The 26,533-nt window shown below is 47.8% G+C and overlaps 1 protein-coding gene across 1 annotated transcript in view; it reads left to right on the forward strand.

The window, feature by feature from the left end:
* Positions 1-25,531, forward strand: part of ELP1 (elongator acetyltransferase complex subunit 1) — a 53,179-nt gene extending 27,648 nt beyond the window's left edge. The window contains exons 17-37 of the mRNA XM_067553311.1: positions 19-72; positions 183-288; positions 1,151-1,266; positions 5,675-5,748; positions 6,941-7,019; positions 7,615-7,694; positions 8,760-8,897; positions 9,565-9,650; positions 10,330-10,478; positions 11,226-11,349; positions 11,935-12,032; positions 12,688-12,889; positions 14,299-14,360; positions 16,080-16,142; positions 16,242-16,302; positions 17,695-17,808; positions 19,744-19,855; positions 20,476-20,603; positions 21,312-21,454; positions 23,863-23,941; positions 24,811-25,531. Coding sequence (XP_067409412.1) covers positions 19-72; positions 183-288; positions 1,151-1,266; positions 5,675-5,748; positions 6,941-7,019; positions 7,615-7,694; positions 8,760-8,897; positions 9,565-9,650; positions 10,330-10,478; positions 11,226-11,349; positions 11,935-12,032; positions 12,688-12,889; positions 14,299-14,360; positions 16,080-16,142; positions 16,242-16,302; positions 17,695-17,808; positions 19,744-19,855; positions 20,476-20,603; positions 21,312-21,454; positions 23,863-23,941; positions 24,811-24,878 — 2,136 coding nt within the window. The 3' untranslated portion in view covers positions 24,879-25,531. The remainder of the gene's footprint in view (positions 1-18; positions 73-182; positions 289-1,150; positions 1,267-5,674; positions 5,749-6,940; positions 7,020-7,614; positions 7,695-8,759; positions 8,898-9,564; positions 9,651-10,329; positions 10,479-11,225; positions 11,350-11,934; positions 12,033-12,687; positions 12,890-14,298; positions 14,361-16,079; positions 16,143-16,241; positions 16,303-17,694; positions 17,809-19,743; positions 19,856-20,475; positions 20,604-21,311; positions 21,455-23,862; positions 23,942-24,810) is intronic.
* Positions 25,532-26,533: the final 1,002 nt, after the last annotated feature.

Here is a 26,533-nt window from a genome sequence, read left to right on the forward strand (position 1 = left end):
TCTCCATTTTCATTATAGGAGGCCATCCTGGGTCTGACGGATCGATGCCGTTTTTTCATTAATGACATTGAGGTACCAAAGCTTGTGTTGATGCTGTTTCACTTCTTGCCTCTGTGTGACTTTATTAGATTTCATCTGCTGCTGCTCGTGCTCATAGACTTAATTGAATTCGCTTTCCACAGGTGGCTTCCAACATTACCTCATTTGCCACATATGATGAGTTTCTGCTGGTGACCACCCACTCCCACACCTGCCAGTGTGTATCTTTGAGAGACACGTCACTGAAAGGTAAATATTCAGATATGGCCTGTAGTATGTAAGAGGCCTTGATGTTTGCTTCCTGGGCCCTCTGCCTTCATGATGGAACCCAGACAGGCTCTCACTTCCAAGGCTCCGTGTCATGGCCACAATCTCACTTCCTGATTGTCCAGAGTGGCTGCTTGTGATGGGTGCCAGTGAATTCCCTGTATCCCCTCATGGGCTGTGCCTGGGGAGCTCCTTATCCGTTTCTGGGAGTAACCTCGCTCCCTCACTTCCCAGCCCTCACTAGCGCAGGGAGGAGTAGCTTATTCTCCACAAACCATCGTTGGCGGCCCCTCCAGAAGAAGCAGAAGAAGCAGTGGCTGGAGGCAGGATTGGCTGGGTGGGCCACCTGTGAGAGAAGCAGTCAGCTGGCAGGAGCCTCCTCTACTCTTTAACAGATTGGCTTTGCCTTTGCCTCTCAAAACGAGGCTGAGTGCTCCCAGTGGGGAGGGGTAGAATGGAAGGGATGCCCCAGGTGAACCATGCTGGGCAGCATCTGACTGGCAACTGGAAATGGGAGACTTGGGGAGGGTTGTGAGGGTAAAAAGGATGAGGAGGAATGGCAAAGTACATGTTCTGTGCTTCTGGCAGCTGCTTGTGTGTCTGTAACTGCCTGGTGCCTAGACTCAGCTCCTCAGACAGTGGCTGTCTTCTCTAGTCTGTGTGTGATAGTGCCTGGCATGATATGGCTCTGAATCTGACTGGTGCTGGAGGTGCTACCAGAACATCCCTTACAATGGGTGGGTTCCAAGCCAGGAGCTCAGCGGACGCCCTGTGGCTGGACTGGGGAAGTTGCTCTGTATGTAGGAACTTGTCATACCCTTGCTGACATCTCTGCCTTTCTCAGTTCTGCAGGCAGGCTTCAGCAGCACCCCTACCCCCAACAATGAGACATCGCGCAAGGTGGAGCGGGGCTCCCGTATCGTCACCGTTGTGCCCCAGGACACCAAGCTCATCCTGCAGGTCAGCTCTCGTTTTACTACTGCAATGCCACATGTGGGGGTGTGGCTTCCCCAGCATAGGCTAACACAGCACCCAGCTTTTGCGGGTGGGGAAGGTAGTAGCTAGCTGAGCTATCCATGTCAAGTACAGTACAACAGCTACCTTCGCTTTCCAGACTGTGGGACCACCATTCACAAACCACCAGAACCACAGATCCTGATTCTACAGGATCCTGATCATGACAACTCATGCTGTCCCTCTGGGACCCCCTGGCAGGAGTGGATCCAGACACAAACAAGGGATTTTCAGATAAATAAGGCTCCAGTGGCTGCTCTCGGTGACACTGAAGCACCTCACTAAATCAAAGGGTCAGAGGATGATCTCTTGGTGCTTGTCTGTAGTAAAGGCCGTGCTTCAGGAGGGCTCAGCACCCACATTTAGGGCCAGATTTTCACTCATTGAGGATGGTGAATTCCCCCCAATCCTCTGCCATTCTGGGTGCTGAGCACTCTTGAACTCCAGCCTCATGTGAATGGGAGGTAGATGACCTCTTAGTTTACTTTTCATACAAATGAAGCCATCTGTCCAAAGCCATCTGCTTTGATACCATCTGTTGTGTGCTTCATATGTTCTTGCCCCTGCTCCCCTGCTTTGATACTTCAAAAAGGGGAATTACACAAAAACGCGGAGGCTAATTAAATGGAAATTAAAAGGAACACTCACGAGTGAAATGCCTGCAAACTGCATGGCAACTTTTTAAAAACACCATAATAGAGGTTCAGACTAGATGTATACCCCAAATAAAAGAGAGTTGAGGACTAAAAGAAGCCACCCTGGGTTAAACAGGGTAAACGAGGCGGTTAGAGACAAAAAGACATCTTTAAAAAATTGGAAGTCAAATCCTACTGAGGAAAATAGAAAGGAACGTAAACTCTGGCAACTCAGTAAAAGTCTAATTAAGCAGGCCAAAAAGGAGTTTAAAAAACAACTTGCAAAAGAGACAAAAGCTAACAGCAAAAAAAATTTAAAGGACATCAGAAGCAGGAAGCCTGCTAAACAATCAGGCTGATCAAGACGCTAAAGGAGCACTCAAGGAAGACAAAAGCAGTTGTGGAGAAGCAAAATGAATTCTTTGCAACCATCTTTATTGCAGAAGATGCAAGGAAGATTCTCACACCTGAGCCATTCTTTTTAAGTGTCAAATCTGAGGAACTATTTCAGATTGAGATGTCAGTAGAGGAGGTTTTGGAACAAATTGATAAATTGAGAAGTAGTAAGTCACCAGGATCAGATGTGTTCACCCACAAGTTCTGAAGGAACTCGTATATGAAATTGCAGAACTACTAACTGTGATATGTAACCTATTGCTTAAATCAACCTCTGTACCAGATGACTGGCAGATATCTAATGTAACGCTGATTTTTTTTAAAGTGACTCCAGGGACGATCCTAGCAATAACAGGCCGGTAGCCTAACTTCAGTACCGGGCAAATTAGTTGTAACTATAGTAAAGAACAGAATTATCAGACACATAGATGAACACAATATGTTGGGGAAAGAGTCAAAATGCTTTTGTAAAGGGAAGTCATGCCTCACCAATATATTAGAATGCTTTGAAAAGGTCAGCAAACAAGGATGATCCAATGGATGTAGTGTACTCACTTTCAGAAAGCCTTTGACATGGTCCCTCACCAAAGTTTCTTAGGCAGTCATGGGATAAGAGGGAAGTTGTTATTTGAGTGCTGGTCCCACTGTATATTCCACATGGGTATGCATGTGTGCCAGGCACCTGAGTCTAGGAATTCTTTCAAGCCATCTCCGTTGGCCTGTACATGCACAGATCTCCTCATGCTGCTGACAAGGTGTGGGGCACCAGGTGGGCCAATGCCTCTGGCAGTTCCTTCTTAGGTCTGCATGGCCTGAGTCGGAATCCTGTGTCCTCTCCTCCATCAACTGGTAGTAGTATCTGTAAAGATATTTGTAAATAGTTTTTACTCTTCTTAGTTTACTGGTTAGTTAAAGTTCATAGTATAGTTAGTATAGTAGGTTTTTTCCCCTAGTTGGGGATTTCCTCCTTGGGTCTAGGATTATGCCTAGAGGCTCGGGGTTTCAAGGGTTGCGTCTCTTGCTATCACTCCTTCTCCTTCAGTGGAGAACATCAGCACTGCCTCTAGTCTCTGTGTGAGACGCATATCTTCAAGGAGTGCAGTATTTGTTGCTCGTTGACACCCAGAACTCTGGCAGCTCATGAGCTCCACCTACAGAAATACCTGATGGAGAAGGCTATGAGGCCCCTCTCCATTCTGTGCTGAAAGGATGGCTGGTGGGCATTCCTACCTCACAACATACTTCGGTAACACATACAGCAATACTTCATAACTTCTCATATGACAATAGCACATATAATCCAACAGGATGTTGTTGTTTAACTGGCCAAGACTTTTAAAATACTTCGTATAAAGGTATACTTTGTGTAAAACATAATTCTATCACAATGGTGTATATGGGGGTTCGAGGGCGCTACTTTGCGGTTTGCAGTGTTACCATAGTCCTACTTCATCTGCAGTCTCCTGGCCTCTCCACCCCAGCCCTCTTGAGGAGTATTACTAACTAGAGGAGGCTGCTACTATGGTGTCCCAGGAGCCATCCCACCTACAGCCCTTTGGCAGGAGTGCTCCAGTATCGATAGCCACACCACTACTGGAGGAACGATTTCTAGACTTGGATGAGTTGGAGAGTGCTAGTCACTCCAGTATCTCTGCTGAGACCACTGAGCCCTGACAGATATTCAAGGAGTCACACTGTGTCCCTCCAGATACGGCTTCCCCAGGAACTGCTGGTACCGATTTCCTGGGGGAACCCTGCAGCTGTCTGACCTCACCTTCCGGCATCATTGGGGTCCATGGCAGGCATCTGTGTCCTCCTTAGAGGTAGTGCCACTCCTTTCCTTCTCACCAACCGGATCCATCTGTGTATGTGGAGGAAGACATTGACCAGGACCTGCAGGTTCCAGTGGGTATCTCCTCTTCATCCCTGGACAAAGCAGTAACTCCTTCCTCTCCCTCTGTGCCAGATGACCATAGACAGTACCAAGACCTAATGCCAAGAGTTGCAGATGACCCCCAGATCCCACTAGAAGAGAGGTCCAGAACCCTCAACACTAGCTCCTGAATAGCACACCTTTCCCCTCCTCCCCCCATCCGGAGGTGTCACAGCTCACTCCACAAGAGCCCAGGCCACCTCCCCGGCATCACTCCATGACATCTACAAGACATTTGCAGTGTGGCTACATTCTGCCCACGCATTCACTACACATTACGTTTTAGTTCATGCCTCGGCTGATGCAGCTGTGGGATCAGCAGTATTGCAAGCATCTTTGCTGCCAGCTTCCTTGCACCCACTTCCAGTCAGAGCACTGCTTGCCAATCACCGGCATGTAGAATACACGTAGGGGTCAGCACTCGCAATAGTAGCGGTTACTTACTGTAACAAAAAGCTTTTTGAGGTGTGTGGTCCCTATCTATTCCACTACCTGCCCTCCATCCCCTCTGCTCTGGATCCTGTTGTATTTGCGGTAAGAAGAGGTGATGGCCTGCACCATCTCTTATACCCTCTCTCAGAGCCCAAGGAGATCCTAGTGGGCACGTGCAGGCTAACAGACACCACTTGAAAGAATTTCCAGACTCAGGAGCCTGGCATTGAATACAGATAGGGACTACCCCTATTGAAGAACTTCTAATTACAGTAAATAATGTTCACATCCGTTCATAGATCAGTAACTGGTTTAAATATAGGAAACAAAGAGTAGGAAATAAATGATCAGTTTTCACAGTGGAGAGGTAAATAACAAAGTCTCCTAAGGATCTGTACTGGGACCAGTGCTGTTCAACATTCCTAAATGATCTGGAAAAAGGGGTAACAGTGAGGTGGCAAAGTTTACAAAATTACTCAAGGTAGCTAAGTCCCAAAACTGAGTGCGAGGAGTTACAAAGGGATCTGACAACAGTGGATGACAGGGCAGCAAAATGGCAGATGAAATTCAATGTTAATCAATGCAAAATAACACACATTGGAAAACATAATCCCAACTATACATACAAAATGATGGAGTCCAAATTAGCTGTTACTAGCACAGCACTGTGATGTTTGGGGCCACCACATTCCTTCTCCCTCCACAGCCTTTGGGGGAGGGGATGTCTTACTGAACTGTGAAAACATTGAATCCAGCTCCTAGGTTGAAGAAACAGTTTTACTCAAAGTGGTGGGCCTGCCCCCCACCCTTCACCCAGCAGTCCAGTGTGAAGACCCCACTTCCTCATTGGGGGTGAGGGGGAGCTGGGGATGGCTGGCCTGGCCATGGCCAACCAGGGTTCAAGGTGCAGAGCTCTTAGCATATGTAGGAGAAATTATTGTTGGGATCCATTTTTTAGATGCCCAGAGGAAACTTGGAGACTGTTCACCACCGAGCCCTTGTTCTGGCCCAGATTAGGAAGTGGCTGGACAGGTGAGTGTCACTATGTATCAGCCTGTGTTCCCCAGGCTTTTGTGCGGGGAGCAGCTGGAAGGTCAGGCTGTCCTGGTGGGATATTGAATCGGACCTGCAAAATGAGGGGTTTAAACTAAGCGGAAAGGGGGGCTACTTATGGAGAATTCACAAAGAGTTATGACTTGGCAAGTGGAAACAAACCAGTGCTGGCAACTGGGCCCTCCAGGTAACTGCCGCTTGCAAACAGAGCCATCTCAACGTTTCTCTGATTTATATACAGCTTGTGTTACGTGCTTCAGTCCCTGCTGCAAGGAGCTTGGTAATCAAAGGGCAGCCAGGCAGCGGTTAGGGGACAGGAGGAACAACAATAGGCAAATTAAATGTAGGTCATCTTGATTCACTGCAGAACAAGTTGGGAATGATGCTGTCTCTTCCGCTCTCCATAACTATAACTTACCCTAGAGGGCCAGACCATCCCATGGAATAAAACCTTGCTAAATGTCACTGTTCTAATGGAATAGGAATACACCTGTGACTAGAGCTGAACGGGTAGTTAATTTATTTTCTATTCAGACATAAAACCAAAATATCAGGGTGCGGGAGGGGGATGGAATTCATTTTGGGTCAATCTGAAACTGAATTTTTTCAGTTTTTCATCCAAAATGAAAAGATTTTATTTTTGTTATGCTTTTGGGTGGGTGTTACTTTTTCTTTTTAACAACTCCTAGATAAATTTAAAAGTGAAATATAGTTTTGAAAAGTTTCATTTCAAGAATGCCAATGAACTGTTTGGACTTTTCTATTTCTTTTCATTTATTTTGTCTGGAACTAATTGCTGAATTTGTGAAAAAATTTTTTTTATCTGAAAAATACATTTTGGGGCAAATAAACTATTCACTGAAAAAAACTGCACAGCTCTGTCTGCGACCAATACACTGTTACCTTGAAACCCAAATGTAACTCTTTTTAAAACTGTGCCTGGTTAAACGCTAACCCAGTGTGATACCTGGCTCAGCCAGATGAGGAACTAGGCATGGCCACAGCCAGCCTGCTTTGCAGAGGGAAGGCACAAGCCCTTTGGAAGGCAGTGAAAATTAAGCCATATAGGTTTATTTATAGTCTGTCCCGTGTTCTCCTTCCCCCCTGTATACATTAGATTGTAGTGCACACTCCTCTCTGAAAACCTGCTGTATTTGACCCATTCCAACAGGCTTATGTTTAAAGCAGCATTTGAATGTATGAGGAAGCTGAGAATCAACCTCAACCTTCTTTATGATCACAACCCCAAGGCAAGTCTGAATCGTGCTTGTACCTCCCCTTGCATGTTTCCATGCCTCCCAGGGAGTGTGGGATCCATAATGAGTGTCTATAAAGCTCTGCCAACACCACTTCAGAATCCCACAGGCCAGTCAGGGGAGGAAGCTTTTCCTGGAAATGGAAGAGGCAGAAGGCAGTCAGTAGAACCTGTGCTGCTTGTATCTGCTAAGGCCTTGCAACTGGATCCATGCAGATGGATTTTCAGCAGAGGGGCAGGGGTCCAACGCACAGATCTGAGTGCAGGATGTCACCCTTGGAAAGTTATCTCCTCTGAGCTGGCAGGCAGGCAGCTGGCATTGCCTTGTAGTGAACAGCTGGCGTCAGAGCTTGGGAGGGTTGGGGATATACATGTTCTTAAGGATGGCACCCAGTACTGCAGAGGTCATACTGTTTGCATGAAAAGCACTGTAGTGTGTGCAAATGGCAAGAGCAGGGCAACTTGGGTTTAGAATTGGATATACCCAAGTGCCAGTTTAAATGACCCTTTAAAGTCGCTCTGCGTGTTTTGTGTTAACATGCCTGTGTAAAGTAACAGCTGCAGCACTGAAAGGGTTTTGTTCATTTCAGGTTTTTCTGGAAAATGTGGAAACCTTCATAAAACAAATAGATTCTGTGAATTATATCAACTTGTTTTTCACTGAGTTGAAGTAAGTATTATTCTTCTGATAAATGCACACCTAGTAAATAAAGGCACAGTATGATTGCTCTGGCAGCTGGAGAATGGGGCTGGATCTCAAAGAACCAGAGGATTCAGTCTGGCCAAATGGATGGTGATCGCTTCCGACTGCCAGGCTAGCTGGCTGTGAACCTGTTCCATCCAGACAGAGGGATCCAGCAGGATGCTCTCACTTGTGGTTGTTGGTTTGATTTGGCTGACTGGGGACTTACTTTCTTTGCTTGTAGCACTTTGTAGTTTTTCTGGTTTGCCGTGTGAATGTGAATATTTACTGAGAATCTCATTAGTTGCTTCAGTCCTTGACATTCTCTGGTTTAAGGGACTCCTGTGGGGAATTGGCAGAGGGGTAATAAGGCACCTCTTTTTATCTAAGATCTGTGTCCAGGATTATCATTCAGGCCCCTGAAGAGGTGACTTTTCAAAAGGCTGAGTATGATTTGCTCCCTTAAATTCACTGGGAGCTGCTAGTTTGATCAGCACTTCTGAAAATCAGGTCACTTCTTTAGATATCTGCCCTTGGACTGAGGAGTCTCATTTTGAAAATCTCAGGCTTAAGTCTTTGTTTAGGAACCTAACAAAAGGGCTTTATTGTCAAAAGTGCCAAGCAGCAGCTCAGACTAAGGAGTTAGGAGATTAACATTAGGCTCCCGTTTTAAAAAAAAGTCAGCCTCTGATTTTCATGCAGACTGTTACAGTAATATCCTGAGCAATCGTCTTCATATCAGAAGTGCCTGGAACCTTCGTGAGACACTCCAATTGTCTGACGAGAAAAAAAACTCTTCTTGAAATGAAGTCTGCCTATTGACCTGTATCATTTGTGGAGTAGAAGTTTTATGTTTCCCTGGGGAGAGGGAGAGGGTATGAGAACAAACCATGCATGATGAATATTAATCCACTTCATGAGTCCTTTCCAGTTGTGCCAGATGATGATGGGATAAAAGATTTTTGTGCCTGGTATGTGTCTTCTGACACAAGTATTTGTGCTGGGCTTTGAGTTGGGACTCAGCTGGTATCTCTAATGCATATTTCTTCTCAGAGAGGAAGACTTCACAAAGACTATGTACCCATCTCCAGTTAGCAGCAACGTTCAGCCACAACAGTGTCCTGATGTGAAAAAAGTAGACATTATCTGTGATGCCATGAGAGCTGCTATGGAAAACATCAACCCTCAAAAGTAAGTGAAATGCTAACTGCAGATGAGAACAGAACAGTGATAGAAAATCACTTTTAGAGTAAAAAAAAAAATTCTTTCATTCCAAAGGGTTTGAAGTAAAGCCATATTTTTCTTTTTAAAAAAAATCTGAAAACCTCTGACATTTTTCACTTACTGAATACTAGCTTTTGATAAATGAAAAACTCAATTTTTTATTAGAAATTTAATTTGAAACAACTTTTAACAAAAAATAAAGCATTTTGACTGACCGGGGAAAATGTTCTGGTGAAAAATTTTCCTTTAGAAAAAAGACCATTTTTCAACGATAAACTTTGTTTAAAAAAAAAATTGACCAGCTTTAATAACTTGCGCTCAATCCTGTTTTCCAAAGATAGTAAAGTCTGATGTGGTGAGGAAGCTAGTTTTCTGTTTTAATTAAGGTATATCATCAAACACAGTTTATAGATGTACTATGTCCCAGGGATCATCTCAGGCCAAATGTTCCTTCCTGATGTATTCTTCACCCTTTTTTCTTTTAAAATAAAAAACCAAAATCCCCAAATCCCAACCTTTCCATTAAAGCAAAAGACTACACTAAAAACATTCAATGATATAACTTTAAAAGGAACAGTTTGTTGATCTTCTTCTGATTTGTTTCTTGCTGTTTCTTGTTGTCTGTTTCCCTCAGATACTGTCTTTCAATATTGACATCCCACGTGAAGAAAAGCACCCCAGAACTGGAAATTGCTCTCCAAAAAGTGCATGAGCTGCGAGGTACGGTGCTGCAAGTTCAGATGGCAAGAAAGGGGCTGCTTACCCGGGGAGAGTTCATAATAGCGCTAATTATTAGCGTTATTTACCCTAACTTGACTCTGAACAACAAAAATTTGTCCATAGTCTCTGAACTGAACTTTGAGGCCTGATGTTAGCTGGCACAATGAAATAGCACTGGATAGCACAGAAGAGACAGTGTCAGATATGATTACTGTTGCCTGGTGTCATGACCATTACTCTTCAGTCAGGGATTGGTTGATCATGTCAGTGAATGAGCACAGGTGTTTTAGTTGCCTCCTTGGTCCCCATATTTTGCACGATTGTTCTGTGTGCCCCCATGCCTGTCACCAGTCCCTCAAAGTGGCACGTTAGGTTATCATTCTGCAGTGAGACAAGCAGGATGCAAGTTGTGTTGTCCCTTCGTCAGGCCAGGCCCTGAAGACTGCTCTACTGCTGTGCAGGTCACTACGCGAATAGCTAAGGCTGGCATAACCAGCATCCCCTCTTTCAAGCATTTAGAGCAGGTGGACTGCTGGTTTGCCTCTGAAGTCAGACCTTGCCGTCCCTAGCAAGCTAAGTGAGCATGCATTCCCAGGGTGTGCCTGTAGCTCACGGGAACAGCCTTTGATTGGTCCAGGGTGCAAGTGATTTTGATGGCTCTTGTTTTCCACAATTACAGAATCCGTTTCTCCAGCAGCCGAGGGGGTGACTGCAGAGGCAGCGCTGAAGTACCTGCTCTTCTTGGTGGACGTCAATGAACTGTACGATCACTCCCTGGGGACATATGACTTTGATCTGGTTGTCATGGTGGCAGAGAAGTCTCAGAAGGTTGTTGTGATGCTACTTGTTCTTACCGCTTTCTAGAAAGGCTGCACTTGACAAAACAAAATTACCAGATTTCAAAGGTGGATCAGTTGACACCTGGTTTCTGAACCGTAACTCTGTACAGTCCAGGCACCCATCTTCCAGACCCCTTTCCCAAAGTCCAAGCACCACCAACAGGCCAGCCTCCCCACCCCTCACTGCCTCATCAGCACTGTTTGGGAAACCACCCTCTCAAGTTGGAGAGGGTGCAGGGAAGGAGCTGCCGCTGGCCCTCAAGGAAAACATTCTTTATACCATTAGGGGTTTCTTCCCAACCATTAAGTCAGGAAACACTTTTTTCAAATGAAATCTGAGATTCTGCAACATATGCCCACCCACTGGCAAAAAGTCAAATGGGGTAAGAGAAGGAAACAGTTTTGATGAATATTGTTAGGAAATCAAAAATTAACACCCTCAAACTGAAAATAGAGCCTGTCTTTAGCCCGCCCTTGACATGCTGCTAAAATCTATACGGGAGTTGATTTTCAAATCTCAAAACCAGAAATTAACTGGCTAGAAGAGCCCAAAAGCATAAACCACCCAGAGGGACTGGTATTTAGTACCTCTCCAACTATGGATTTAATTGAAAATTCCCTCTTTTCTTGCTGATTATGGATTGTACGTTGGGGGAGATGCAGTTGTCAGGGAATTATATGACTGAGTACTTTGATATACAAGAAGCAATGCAGTTATCTGTTGTGTCCCTTGCAGGACCCAAAGGAATACCTGCCATTCTTAAACACCCTCCGGAAGATGGAAACCAACTATCAACGCTACACTATAGACAAATACCTGAAAAGGTACAAGAAGGCACTCTGCCACCTCAGCAAATGTGGTAAGTGCCCTGCATGTATTGTGTCTGTTGTAGCATTTCACCTCCTTCTGTGGTATAAGGTAAAAGAAAGTGAGCATCACAGGAAGCCACTGTGGGATCGTTGTTTCATGGTGCTGCTGTTGCACTGATTAACTTTACTTGATTTTATACCTCAGTTTGGAGAGAGACTCTTTTTGGAGGGTTATTTTGCTGAAGCACAAGTTCTGTCGTAAAAGTGACTTGTAAAGGAAGCAAGTTACCTAGGGAGGTGGTGGAATCTCCATCCTTAAAGGGTTTTAAGGCTCGGCTTGACAAAGCCCCGGCTGGGATGGTTTAGTCTGCGCTGGTCCTGCTTTGAGCAGGGGGTGGGACGAGATACCTCCTGTTTCAATATCATGGGCTGCAAGGAGCCGCAGGAGACACATTAAAGCGCCACTTGCGGCTCGTGAGCCTCAGTCTGATATCATTGGTGTGGCTGATTAGTTGTGGCAAGGCCCCGAAGCTCAACCAGCCATCCTTTCCCACAGTGAGAGCGAAGTGGTGGGAGTTGTGTACCCTGCCCTGCTGTGTCTGTACCACAACAGGACAGTGAATTGTTTCCCTCAGGTGCAGAGCACTTCTCCGAATTTCTGAACTTGGTGAAGGATCAGAATTTGTATAACGAAGCCCTGAAGCTGTATCCACCTGACACTCCAGAACACCAGGTGTGTGACATGCGATGTGACCTTAGGGGGCAGTTATGCTCTGTTCATGAAGTGTTGGCCCCCATTGGCTGCAGGGGTTAACATGGAGAATGCTTGAAACCAGGAACTCCTGTTCTCTGCACTGCGCTTCCAAACCTTTCTTTTTAACGGTGAACTGCAGCTCTTCTTACTGCCCCTTGGTGGGTGGGGCAGGGGGCAAGAGCTGCTGCTCAGGTCCCAGTCCTGTGCGGCGTTGCTGTTCCTGTCCCCCCTGCGTTCACTGAGCGGTCTACCTCCCACCCATTGCCCTTTGGAAGTCACGGTGCATCTGGTGCAATAACTGACCCGTTATAGGCAGGAATCCTGAGCAGCAAGAGAACTGCTGCCCTGCAACCAAACCCCAACCCTTGGCTTCATGTGACTTTACCCTGCAAACCTACCCAGCCCCAAGAGCGCAGAGCCCCACATGCATACGTGCATGCTTGTGCCCTCTTGTCTCGTGGGCGTACGCATGTGCATGCTTGAGCGCTGGGATGTTGGCCAGGGCAATCTCTGAGCCCTGAGACTGAGAGATGGGCCAGCTGGCTACCATTAGCCAAACTTGGACCATTTTCCTTGGCTCTCTCTTCAGGCTTGCTGGTAACTCCATTATCGTCATTTGGTCTCACTCTCATAGGTTGTCAGCTGTGCCTTTGGGGAGTACTTGAACCAGAAGCATCTGTACGAGCAGGCTGGACTGATCTTTGCCCGCTGCAGTGCATTTGAGAGTGCCCTTGATGCCTTTCTGAACAGTGGCAGCTGGCAGCAGGCTCTATGCATGGCCTCTCGGCTTGGTTACACAGCAGATCAGCTGGCTGGCCTTGCGAGGAGCCTGGCAGGTAAGAATCAGTGGATGCACCGAATACAGATGTCCATCAGTGTGGAACTTTCTTCTTCAAGTGCTAGCTCATATCGATTCCATGTTAGGTGTGTGTACGTCCACGTGCATGGCTGCCGGAGAATTTTTGCCTTAGTGGTATCTGTAGGGATGGCTCTGGCGCCCTCCGGAGCCCCATGTTCATGCGGCAGTATATGAGGTGCTGCTGGTCCTGTGCCCCTTTGTTCCTTCTTTCTGTCCATGACAGTTACTGGAACGCCTCCTCTCTTGAAATAGCAAGTGCTTCAAAGTGGCTTATAGTTGTAATTTAGCTTCTTGTATATGGTTGAGTTAGATAGCTAGATTTAGTGGTCCCGCTAGGGATGTCTATCTCAGGACGAGGCATGCCCTCTTCCCGGGCTTCAAGCCATGTTCTGTCTGCCACAAACCCTTCCTGCTCAAAGATCCCCACAATAATTGTTTGAAGTATTTAAGGGAGATGCACGTAAAGGATTCTGTCCTCTAATCCGACCTCTTACCAAGAGTCATGCTGAATTTTACATCATTGGCAACTTTAAACCAAGAGTTTTTCTAAAAGAGATGCTCTAGTTCAGTAAGGAATTAATTCAGGGAAGTCCAATGGCCTGTGTTACACAGGAGAGCAGGCGAGATGATCAAAGCTTTAAAATCTGAGTCTCATTAGGAGCTGTTTTTCAGAAAGCTCTGCTTTTAAACAAGTTTCACTGTCTAGAACAGCAGTGGGACTGGGACTCAGGAGATCTGACTTCTGGTTCCTTCTCTGCCCTGACCTGCTGGGTTAGCCTGGAAAAGTCATTTCTCATCTCTGCCATTTCCTCTCCCTCCATTTGGCTGTGCAGACCGCAGGCTCTTTGTGGCATGGCCTGTCTGTGAAGCGCCAGTCTCTGTTGGGCCCTCTGGGTGCTGCCGTCATGTGATTATTACTGGTGATGATTAAATGGAGACCCTGCTGGGGAATTTTCATGGCACTGATGCCTTTCCTTACTCTCCTTTACACCCGCTTCTGGTGTGGGAGGCAAGTTCTCATTGAGCAGAGAAGGCAGTGGCTGTTCCTGCAGACCTCATGCTGGCAATGAGAAGCAAGGGCAAGTGCTGCATGAGCCAGATCTGTAAGGTCTGGCTCAGGTTTAAATAAAGGAAACCTCCATTCGCCACTGCACTCACACACGCTCTGTCTCACTCACGCCTGTCTCTCTCTTCCCCTGGATGCAAACAGGGCTCCTTCAGCCAGCCAGAGAAATTTAGCATTAGTGAGTTCACGGACGCTAGAGACTTAACACTGTGGATTCATTAGCCCCAATAGTGGGCGTCTTCCACTTCTAGATCAGGTGTCTTGTCTGGACCCAAACTCCTGAAATTCCTGAAATGCTTAATTCTGTCTTTCTCTTGTAGGAAAACTAGTAGAACAGAGGAAACATGCTGAGGCAGCCATGCTCCTGGAGCAGTATGCACAGGTACCATGCACCCAGTGACACCCCCCTCCTGCCTGCCCTCATACTCGCTCTCCACCCAGGCCTTTTGTCCCCTCTCTGCTCATGCAGACCCCTTCTGTTTGGGCACCTCTGACAAAAAGATTAACTAACCTGGGGTCATGGGGGGTGACCAAGTCTAGGCTGGTGGTGCTGGGGTGGTGCTGGAAGCAAGCACATCTAGGAGGGCGGGGCCATCAGCCAGCACAATACTCGGGTAACATGTTCTGCCAGTGTTAGCCTGGCACTCTGGTACCTGAGTTGTCTCATTCCGTAATTGTCTGTAGTCCAGCGTGAGACTAGAGCAGTGGTTCTCAACCTCTCCAGGTTACTGTACCCCTTTCAGGAATCCGATTTGTCTTGCGTACCCCAAGTTTCACCTCACTTACAATGTACCTGCTTACAAAATCAGACACAAAAATACAAAAGCATCACAGCACGCTATTATGGAAAAATACTGTTTACTTTCTCATTTTATTGGTATGAAATTTTAGTTTTTACTGACTTTGCTAGTGCTTTTTATGTCGCCTGTTGTAAAACTAGGCAAATATGTAGATACATTGACCCCCTCGGAAGACCTCTGTGTACCCCTACCCTGGTTGCGAACCACTGTCCTAGAGCACAAATGCTGGGAGTGTGGAGATCTAATTTCAATTCCCAGCTCTGCCATACACTTGATGTGACTTTCAGGAAAGACATTTGCCTTTCTGCTTCCATTTCCCCAGGTATAAAATGGTGGTTTGAGTGTGGCTCTACAGGGATGTTGTGAGAAGTAGGTACCTAACAGCTTCCGGATGAAAGGAGCTATAGAAAGTCTCTGCTGCTGTTGATGACCATACCTTGTTTGAAACAGAGCCTGAAATGAGGAGTGCACTGTGTCCTCAACCAATAGCTCTAAACCGTAAACTTTTTTCTCAGTTCAGTGCAATGCACATAAGCCAAGCCCAGCAGAGGCATGTGGCAGCATAGCTGCGGCTAGTGAAAAGCTCCATGGATTTCTTAGACTCTAAGGCATTTGGAGGTTTGGACTGTGGTGTCTTGAATTCTTCCTGTGCGCATGCTTGACCCAGCGATGACTTGTACCCGCTGTGCCTGTCAGACAGGCGATCTCTGGTCAAAGAACAGACATTGGCTAAGTAGAAGCTATAGGACAGGACAGCAAATCCTATGGTGTGCTCCCAAACGTTTATGGAGGGACTTGTCAGCGGTATGGTTGAGCCGGGTTTGATACATTTCACTGAGCTGCCAAGAGTCCTGAAAGGAACACGGCCGTGTCTGCTGCTGCAATAGCTGTTGAAGGAGAGGGGCACTGAATGTGTTGCAGTTTAGCTCACGCTTCTACAGATGATTAAGTAGACTTGATTTTTGCCCTTCTCTGTAAGGAACTTGCAGCCCATCTCTCTTCTTGTGTGTGTCCGTGTGTCCGTCCATCCGTCCAGGAGTGATGCTGGCCCGGCATTGCCGGGCTGGGTTTGGGATGGCGGGAAGGACAATGGAGAAGGAGAAAACTTTGGGTAAAGCTGTCATTAGGGTGTAAATATGCTAGACTGGAATCAGGCAGGATTTCCTGGCACTGACTGCAATACATTCGTGGTGGGTGCTGGGCTTGAGAGGGTGTTGCCTAGGAGCTCAATGCCCTGTGCCAGAGAGAGCACCTGATTGTAGGACAATATAACCTTTGCTTCCTTGTTCTTCTTTCCCCAGGATTATGAAGAGGCTGTGCTCCTGCTCTTGGAAGGGACAATCTGGGAAGAAGCTTTGAGACTAGTAAGAGCATTCCTAAGTACTAACTCCTAGAGAGTGCCTGATGTGAGACTTTGTGTTTGTCTCCTGAAAGCACTCGCCACTTTCTCACTCTCCCCCCAGATTCACAAATACAACAGACTAGACATTCTGGAGACCAACTTCAAACCTGCCATCCTACAAGGCAAGTCTCTCGTTACTGTGAAGAACCCTCCGTGCTTTTGGATGCACGGGGCTCTCTCCTTGTTTGTAATGGAGTCCGAGGGAGCGTCCTAATGAGACCTGCGTTAGAAGATGTATGGAAGGAGTTTCCTGGGCTCTGCCTAGTTAGGAGTGGATGGCTGTTCACATCTGACCCTGCTCACCCCAGCTTAGCATGCAGCAATGGGACAGGCATTTTTGACTCTATCTTGCCCTCCTTGAGATCAGTGGCAAAATTTCCCTCAGACGTCAGTGCTGCATGATGGGATTTGTGCGTGCAGGGGAGAGTGAGCTGGAAAAGTAGGACTGTGGTTGGTTAGTAAAGGAGGTGCATTGGCAGAGCTGTGTGTAGGGAAGGTGTACATGAAGCTCCTCTGTGGAGGAGTTTCAAGATAGCTTAACTTTCCTTCTCCTGCTTTGAGGGCTAAAGGAAGGCTGGCTGGTATTGCTGGAGAATTCTCCTTCTGCTGGGGTTGGGGCTGGGAGCTGTGTGCTCTGTTATCCTGAACCATCTTAATGAAAGGGGATTAGAAGAAGGGTAAGCCTTTAGCAATCTGGGTTTAGCAAACTGCCTTTAGGCTCCTATTGGCTTTTTCTAAGCCTTGAGTTTCCATCCACCCTCTGTGAATCCTGAACAGTTCTGCCCCCACTGAGCTGGGCTCCTCAACTTCCAAAAGCAGCACATGTTAACAATACAAACACAGCCCTCGCCCTGCTTCCAGAGGGAATTGGAAAAGGGTTTCAAAGTTTAGAACAGTGGCCCCAAACTGTGGAGCAGGACCCCCTATGGGGGCACGGAGGAATGTCAGGAGCATGTGGTGGGGCTGGGTCAGCCCCCACGGGGGGGGGCGAGGAGGGAGTGCCATGCCCCCAGCCCTGCTCTGCCCCGGCTTTGCTCTGGCCCCAGCCTCCCTCAACCCAGTTCAGCCCCCAGTCTTGCTCTGCCTCCACACCCAGCTCTGCCCTCACTCTTGTCTCCATCCGAAGATGAGATCTGACCCCCCACCGCAGCTCCACTCTGCACCCAGCTCTGCCCCCATTCCTGCTCCACCCCCAAACTAACTCCGCCCACAGCCACAGCTCCACTCTGCCTCTGCTCTGCCCCCAGCCTAGCTCTGCCTACATTCCCTCTCTGCCTCTAGCCCCAGCTCCTCCCCCATCCCCAGCTCTGCCTTCAGCCCAAGCTCCTCTGCTGAGGAAGCCTTGGCTATGCTGTAACGGGGGGGTGGGGGGGGGGGGCGCGGCAGACAGATTCTATTACCAATAAGTGGGGGCGGGGGACTGGAAAAGTTTGAGCACCACAGATTTGGATTGTGCTGATTAATCTTTGGTCAGAACCTAACACCTTCCTGGCCCCATCTGCTCTCTTATGCAGCCCAGAGAAATTATTTGGAGTTTCTGGAGTCTCAGAAAACAACATTCACACGCCACAGAAAGCGCCTCCTGCTGGTCCGAGAGCTAAAGGAGCAGGCCCACCAAGGGCTACTGGGTAGGTTCTGAACTGACACAGGTGCTGTAGTGTCAGTAACTAGTGGTGTTTTTAGTGAACTCCTGAAAACAGCAATGAAGTGGTTTCCTCGTAGGAACATAAGAATGGCCATAGTGGGTCAGACCAATGGTCCTTCTAGCCCAGTATCCTGTCTTGTAACAATAGCCAGTGCCAGCTACTTCAGAGGGAATGAACAGAACAGGTAATCAAGTGATCCATCCCGTCACCTATTCCCAGCTTCTGACAGTCAGAGGCTAGGGACACTTCAGAGCATGGTTTTCCATCCCTGCCCATCCTGGCTAATAGCCATCGATGGACCCATCCTCCTTGAACTTCAGTTCTTTTTTAAAGCTGTTAGTCTTGGCCTTCACAGCATCCTCTGGCAACGGTTGACTGTGTGTTGTGTGAAGAAGTACTTCCTTTTGTTTGTTTTAAACCTGCTGCCTATTAATTTTCATTGGGTGACTCCTGGCTCCTGTGTTATATGAGGTAGTAAATAACACTTCCTTGTTCACTCCCTCCGCACCAGTCATGATTTTAGAGACTTCGATCATGTCCTCCCTTAGTCGTCTCTTTTCTAAGATGAACAGTCCTCCCCTGCGCTCCTCATGCCCTAACGTAGGTGGTTGTTGTTTGGGGCCTGCAGTAGCTTGTGTGTGTGTGTGGGGGGAGGGGGGGGGGGCGCGGCGCCTGGTTTTATATTTCTTATTTAAAAAAAAAAAAAAAAAAAAAAAAAAATTACAAGAGTCAGAGAATTGGAATGTGATCTGTTGATTTCAGTCACTGTGTGTGGAATCTTTGCACTTCCTGCTTTACATTTTACATTTCTTCTTCTAGAGAGCGGTCAAAGTGGCAACTTCACTGAGATAAAAAACTTCCACATACCTGTAGAAGCCCCCCAGGAAAGGACCACGTCTTCCTTCCCCCGCTGGCCTATTGGGGCACAGTCATGATCCGCACACGTGCTGCACTGTAGAGCACTTGTTGGAGGTTTCTGGCTCACTCCCCTCTTGCCAGTTCAGGGAAGCCTATGGGGATTATTTTAAAAGAAAGCTACTCCTCTTTCTTCACGTCTGTCCCCCTGTGGGTGCTCCACAGTGCGATGTGCTCGCACCTATGAACTCATGAGAGGGTAAAGCAGTGTCTGCTGGCCCACTCCTTTGCAGTGCAGCTCTTGGTACGAGGGCAGATAGGGAAGCGAGGGCCAGCTGTCTCTCAATAGCGACTCAGCGTTCAGGGCAGAGTAACTGCAGGTGCAGTGATTCTCAGCTTCCCACCGTTTCTCACTCACTGAAGTTTTTTCTCTCGTTTTATTTAGTTAGTTACTTTCTCATTTTTATTTAATTTCAATTGCATTTTCAAAGGGGGCTTCCCCCTACTTCTCAGGACTTTTAGGTCAGTGCTTCAGCATGCTGGGTTATACCAAAGACCTTGGGGTTTAAACCCTGCCAGACCCACCATGGGCCTTTTCCCCGCAGCAACAGGCCTTCTCACTGTCTTGGAGACCACCATGTCCGGCGGGGTCAGGGCCAGCACTTTCCCCACAAGCACCATTTCTTACACTTGCCCTTTACTGCCCCTGTTCTCTTCACCTCTGCCATGTCCTGGGGAAGCCTGATTGTGGTCAGGGGCTCTCCCAGTGCCACGGGGCGAATGGTCCAGCAGTAGAGGTCCCATAAAAGACAGTTTCTTGAGTAACATACGTAATTAATTTGTGGAGGGGAAGTCGGAGATATTCCCATGGTGCTTAGACTTCTCCAGGCAGATCCTGCTCTGAGATAAGATGTTCTGTGTCCCTCCCTTGGACTGCCCATTGGCATCACCTGTCTCAGTATAACCATATGCTGTTGTTTCTTCCTCTGTTGCTTGGACAATAAACTTCACCCTCGCTGGGGGTTGGGGGAAGGTCTAACTTGTTGCTGATCTGTTTTGCAGAGGATGAGACACCAAATTGTCCGGAGATAGACTTCCTTTCCGAAACCAGCAGCATCGTGACGGCCAGTGACACGAGTGGCAAATACTCGCACAGTAACTCGAGGATATCTGCGTATGTCTGCCCTCAAACTAGAGCACAGCTGTTCATGCTGTCCCGGGGAGGATGAGAGAGGTGGAATGGTGTCCAACTCCATCTGCACACTTACTCACCCAGTGGCAGGCTCTCCCTCCTGAAGGGCTATGGGTGCAGACGTGAGAGTGTGTCAGCAGTTCTGTAACGTGCTTTAAAAAGAAGAAATGGGCTGCAGACAAAGCGGGTCCTGCAGTCTTGGCTGGAGCTTTTGCTGCAGTCCAGCCCCTGAGTGCCACTCCAGTGATGCAGAAAGCTGCATCTGTCCAGCTGCCATAGAAACCGGCACAGCCCCAGTGCAGCAGCTGCTAGGTTCCTCTCGGGAGCACCAAAGCAAGCACAGAACCACCCTCAGGCCCAGCTGCTTGGCAGCCACACCCAGCAGGCAGTGGGTGCAGGTGGGAAGCCACCCCTCAGCCCGTGCCTGGGCTGGCAGCCCGCCTGTGTCTTGCAAGAGGTGCACATTCCGCATTAAGATGCATTTGTTTGTGGCTTCATTGGTGAGGGGGATGGTCATGACTTCTTGTCAGAGGAAAAAGTAAAGCCAGCCACTCTGTCCCGCTCTGCTGCCCGTGGTGATTTTGGACATTCCTCCCTTCCAGCCGGTCCTCCAAGAACCGTCGCAAGGCGGAGCGCAAGCGGCACAGTCTGAAGGAAGGGAGCCCCCTGGAGGACCTGGCCCTTCTGGAGGCCTTGGGAGAACATATCCGCACCATTGAGAACATGAAAGGTAAGGCCCCTTGGCTGAGCCACGCCAGCGTGCAGCTTGTGCGGCACTCCGAGTCCAGATGCCACCTTCTGATCTTGAAGTGTGGGCTGCAAACAGTAGCCACTGGCCAGGCCGTGGGGGCGGCTGGGATTGCTGGAGAGAGCAGCCCCTACCCCAGAGGCCCCAGGAAGGGCGCGTTCCTCAGCAAGGAGCCAGGATCAGGGACTCCCGGTTGGCTTTGCTAGTCCAAATCTCTGCAGCTGTCGCTGCTCTGAGGGGCAAACAATAGTCCAAGCCCCCCAGTGTAATGAGCCAGGGTGAGAGGAACTGGGCCCTCTCATGCTGAGCCCACTGCACTGGGGATGGCTGGGAAACAGCAGGAGAGCAGCAGCTGTGTTCACCCTGTCCCCAGGGCTAGACCAGCACCACGGCTTCTTTAGTAAACCTGGTTGATCCCTGCTAGGGCTGGCCATAGACTACATGCCCCCTCCTTCCCCGTTTGTTAAACTTTCGAATGCCTCATTTTGTATTGCACTTGTGCCCGTTTCCCGACTTTGATGCTCGATTTGCCTGCGTGATTATCCCTGTCACATACGACGATAAATTTGCACGCTGGGATCTGTAAATGTGCATTTATTCATTCACAGCACCCTGAGCCCAGCTTCTCCCAAACCTAGCACCCCAGGGGGTCGCTTGCCCCTAAATCCAGCCCTGATCTCTTCCCTGCAGGTGAAGTGCACAGCTTGTTAAAGGGGCTCGTGCTCTTTGGCTATGATGAGCAGGCCAGGGAGCTGCAGCAGGCCCTGGAAGAGGCTTTGCAGTGGATTGAGAGATCACTCCCGGAAATCTGGCTACGGAACCCTGCTATCCCAGTAGGTGCTTTCTCCCTGATGGCTGTGACCTGAATTATTGTTTGCAGCTTACATATTTGTGGTGGCATGGTGCCATTTAGAGACAAACCCTGGAGTCTTTAACTCAGACAAACTCTAACTGGAATCGGAGGCAGTACAGGTTTGCCCCTTGCTGCAGGACGTCGGATAGACTTCCTGGGCAGTGCATTTCTAGATGAGCACTGCATCTTCCTGCTGCTCAGACCCTTGCCTGCCAGCTGGGTGGGAGTGATCCGATTGGCTCGATAATGCTAGGTGACTTGGATGGCTTGTGTGTTCCTTCCATATATACGCATAAACTCTAAGGTCAGAAGGGACTATTATGATCATCTAGTCTGACCTCCTGCACAACGCAGGCCACAGAACTTCACCCACCCACTCCTGTAATAGACCTCTAAGCGATGACTGAGCTATTAAAGTCTTCAAATTATGGTTTAAAGACTTCAAGATACAGAGAATTCACCAGCAAGTGATCCATGCCCCATGCTGCAGAGGAAGGCAAAAAAAAACCAAACCCAGGCCTCTGCCAATCTGCCCTAGTAGAAAATTCCTTCCCAACCCCAAATATGGCAATCAGATAAACCCTGAGCATGTGGGCAAAACTCACCAGCCAGTCACCCAGAAAGAATTCTCTGTAGTAACTCAGAGCCCTCCCCCCATCTAACATCCCATCACAGGCCATTGGGCATATTTACCGCTAGTAGTCAAAAATCAGTTAATTGCCAAATTGGGCTGCCCCATCATACCATCCCCTCCATAAACTTACCAAGCTCAGTCTTGAAGACAGCTATGTTTTTGCCCCAACTGCTCCCTTTGGCAGGCTGTTCCAGAACTTCATTCCTCTGAGGGTTAGAAACCTTCATCTAATTTCAAGTCTAAACTTCCTGATGGCCAGTTTATATCCATTAGTTTTTGTGTCCATATTGGTGCTGAACTTGAATAATTCCTCTCCCTCCCTGGTATTTATCCCTTTTGATGTATTTATAGAGAGCAATCATATCTCCCTTCAGCCTTCTTTTGGTTAGGCTAAACAAGCCAAGCTCTTAGAGTCTCCTCTCATAAGGCAGGTTTTCCATTCCGCAGATCATCCTAGTAGCCCATCTTTGCACCTGTTCCAGTTTGAATTCATCTTTCTTAAACATGGGGGACCAGAACTGCACACAGTATTCCAGATGAGGTCTCACCAGCGCCTTGTATAATGCATATGTAATGCACTGACTTATTAAAACATTGTGTTAAGTGAAATGATTTGCAGAGTTCAGTGCAATATATTCAGTATCCTTCCCTCTTCTCTTTAGTCCATTAATTGAGCAAAGAAATCTTCATAATAGCTGAACTACGTTAACATCCTGAATTAACCGCTAACATATCCTACCTCCATTCGATTTCAAATGTTAACAATACACTCACTTTAATCTGTGCTGTGCCTTTGCTATTGTACAATATATATGTGCCCCATGGTGAATGGGACAGAAAGCTGATGTATTCCAGCCCCAAGTGGTCAGTATCATGACTTAGGCCTAAGAAATCACTCAGCTCTTTAAAAATACGAAAACACAAGATTTCTTTTTCCGTGCCTGCTGGTTTCCCAGCCTTTAAGGCTAATTCAGGTCACATTTTGAAACTTTTCTCCCTAAGCATAACGGCTAGAAACTTATTTTAAATGCAACTTGAGGTTCTCTTGCAGTCACCTGCCTCTAAAAGCTGGGTCTTTAAGACAAACACAAACATCGCAAGACTTGTGATAAAATCTTGAGAGTTGGCAACACTATGTGTCTTCCACAGCCTAGGGGGTTTTGACACGGAGGTGGGAGAAAGGTATCACTCGTGGTCCTGAAGTCCAGATGCCATTCCTGCCAGCCCCCGTTGCTATCTTTGCACAGGAATCCAGTAGGCTTTTTCCATGTTAACTACCAGCTCTTTTCCAGTCAGTGATCGCTGTGGCTCACAGGGGGCTTTGTCTCCTCTAGCAGTACCCTGAGATTGCAGCAAAGTGTCGTGCAGCTTTACTTCCCTGCATTGGCCTCTATACAACAGTCCTGTCACACAGCTTCAGTCACAAAGCCCCTGCTTTGGTTTTGAATGTCAAAGCAATTGCCCAGCCTGCTGTCTGGGCAGCGATGAGTTCAGCTGCAGATGGATGGATATGTGCCATTAGCATAATCTGCCAAAAATGCCAAGCGTTGTCAGAGCGGGAGCTCACATCTCTCTTTAAATGTAATGGCAATAACAAGCACGCGCCCACCCTGCACAGGGAGCGCTACCTGTTTCAGTGGCAAGAGGCAGAACTGCCACTTGGATAGATCTGGAGAGCGTGGCTTTGGAATCTTCTGCTTCATTGTTAGAAGGACTTGAATATTGTTCATGTGCCAATATTGCCTATTCTACAGGTCTTGGGCCCCAATTCAACTGCCAACAGCATCATGGCCGCCTATCAACAGCAAAGAATTGCAGCTCCTGTAGAACAAGGTTAGTAAAAGAGAGCATACTGCGTACTAATCGTATGTACAGGACGTCGCCAAGGATGGAACCACTAGCCCCCGCCACGTAGGTTCTAGAGCCTAGTGATGCAGTTTGGAGGTTGATCTGGTGGGTCAGCAGTGTTTCTGATGTTTCCTCTGGGCATTACAGGGATGTGTCTCTTGTAAGGATTACACTTCTTCCTTCCTGAATTCCTGTGGTGATGTTTTTTCCTAGGAGTGCATGGCACTTATACTTGACTAGACAGACCAGGTCCCTGCTTCACTGGGGCTGGAAATCTAAGGATAAGGGTGATGCTTTCTGTGGTAGCACTTCAATCATTTATACCTGCTCTTTCACATAAAAACTCACCAGGTGGTGTTTCCTCCACAACCTGTCTAATGTTGTTTTAAGATGAAATGCAACAAAATTAAAGGAACTGAAACTCACTTTTGACATACCGAAAGATGAAGATGCTGCCTGTGCTCTCCCGGGCTCACGTTTAGCATGATTGGCCATTTCTGGGTCAGGATCCAGTGGCACAGTGGTATCTGTAGAAATGCTTTTGCTTGGGGGTGACAACTGACAAACCCACCTCAGCCCCAGAGTGGTTACACTGGACAAGATTTAAATCTATAAATATGTCACATGCCCCTCAAGGCCCTCCAGCTAGAGTGGCTCCAGTGGGCCCCACTTTGACAAAGTTCCTTCCAACCCTTAGACCAGTCTCCTAAAAGAGAAATTCATCTGTCTGAAAGCTTGTCAGCAACTATTGATGGGCAGTGAAAGAAGTGTCATGGAGGCTTTCAAGTGTTCAGCTCCTAAGAGAGCTTCACGTAGCAGTGTCCCAACTTCCCATCTCTTCTCTTGCTTTTCAGATGCAGAACTTCTTATTCCTCCAAAACTCAATAAAAACATCCAGTGGAAACTGAATCTCTTACAGTAACTTGAGGCCAAGAAATCCTGCTGGACTCTGGACTGTAGTTTATTGTAAGCTCATTAGTTCCCCTTCATCTTGAGACCACCATTCTTACACTTACAGTCACAAACCTGTAGCTATGTCATTTCCAACCCTGGAGAACAGCAAGAGAGACCATCTGCGTAGCAAAGCTGTCTGAGTTGGACATCTGCCAACTCTCTTTCTCTCTCCTTCCCTGTCGTGCCGCTCTGGTGCATTGCCAGTACGAGCTCCCCAGCCAGCCTTTCCTGCTGCAGTCACATCACGGCTGCCAGGCCTGTTCAGAAATTCCAATCATTTTAACTAGCAGTTTTAAGGGGAGAGCAGGAACGGGGTTGTGGGTGGGAGAGGCGGGAGGGAGAGCTAGCCTCCTGGAGGGGAAGTTTCACCTGCTGTGCATGATCATAGCCCTCAGCCATCCCTTTCTAGGGGGGGCCACAGACTTCTGCCCTTGGGCCCGGAACTGCTGTCTGCGGGCCTGATTCTAGGTGCAAGTACACCAATTTATACCAGTAGCAACTCTGGTCCAAGGCTTACACATTAGAGCAGACGATGGCACATTGTGCTTTGTCAGAGTGATGATTAATATACAGAACCTCATCTTCCCAAAAAGTAGAGTAATAAAGATGATATTGCCTTGAGTTTGTTGGACAAATGTTGTTTTGCATGAGTGCTTCAAATCAGACTATCCACACACTCCCCATATACAGGACTGGGCTTTTGTACTGATGGATCTATGAATGTTCTCCCCTGGCATCCCTGGAAAAGTGCTGGCACACATAAGCCATCTCCAGGTACGAGTGATGAGCTAAACAATAGGTGGAATTCCATTTTCATCAGTGAGAGAATAAATGTACATCTAGGAAATGTCACATACGCATCCCACACTTGGATGTCAGAATTCCACTGGGACACCAGATGCTGCGTGTGACAGATACTGCAGTTGCATGCAGGCTAGGAATGGTTTATGTATTACTGGGCCAGGGGTTTTGTGCAGCTCCAGGAGGAAAGGGTTGCCAGGATCTAAAAATGGGGGAGGGGGGAAGAGGAAGGTGATTATGGTGAATCACTCAGGTTGTAAACAGCTCCTGGGGAGGCTTGCACATACTGTTTCAGACTGGATTTTCCAGAGACCAACAGCCAAAGAAAGGGCTTGTGGTGTGAAAGGGCTGAATTTAGGCTGACTCAGCGTCATTCTGATCCAGCAAACGGACAAGAGCGACTGTCCAAGGAGGCCCACACCCTTGTGAAAGGGTGGGAAGACAGAGTACTGGGGCCCCCCTCTAAGACTGAAGGGTGAGTCCTGGTATGTTTAAATCTCTGTTGTTATATAATTGTTTTACCTTAAGAATAAAGATGCTCGCTTAGAAGAGCGGCGTGGTGACAAGTAACTGCTGGCTATACTCTTCACAGGCCCCAGAAAGAAGGCAGTGCACAGGAACTGGCCATTAAGCAGACTGGCTTGCTGGGGATATTGTAAGGTAAGGCAGGGGGCAGTGCAGTCTTAACACACAGCCCCTTCCCCTCCTCCCCCCGGGAGTGGGACAAAGATTCCTGGTCAGAGCCAGGTGATTGCTGGTTAGGAACTCTTGGAGTGGACCACAGGGGGTGGGATGGAGATGCATGTGCAGAGACCCTGTAAC

This window comes from Emydura macquarii, unplaced genomic scaffold (genome assembly GCF_026122565.2).
Source record: "Emydura macquarii macquarii isolate MOO-44397 ecotype Brisbane River unplaced genomic scaffold, CSIRO-AGI_Emac_v2 contig_1451, whole genome shotgun sequence".
In the NCBI taxonomy this organism is placed as follows: Eukaryota; Metazoa; Chordata; order Testudines; family Chelidae; genus Emydura; species Emydura macquarii.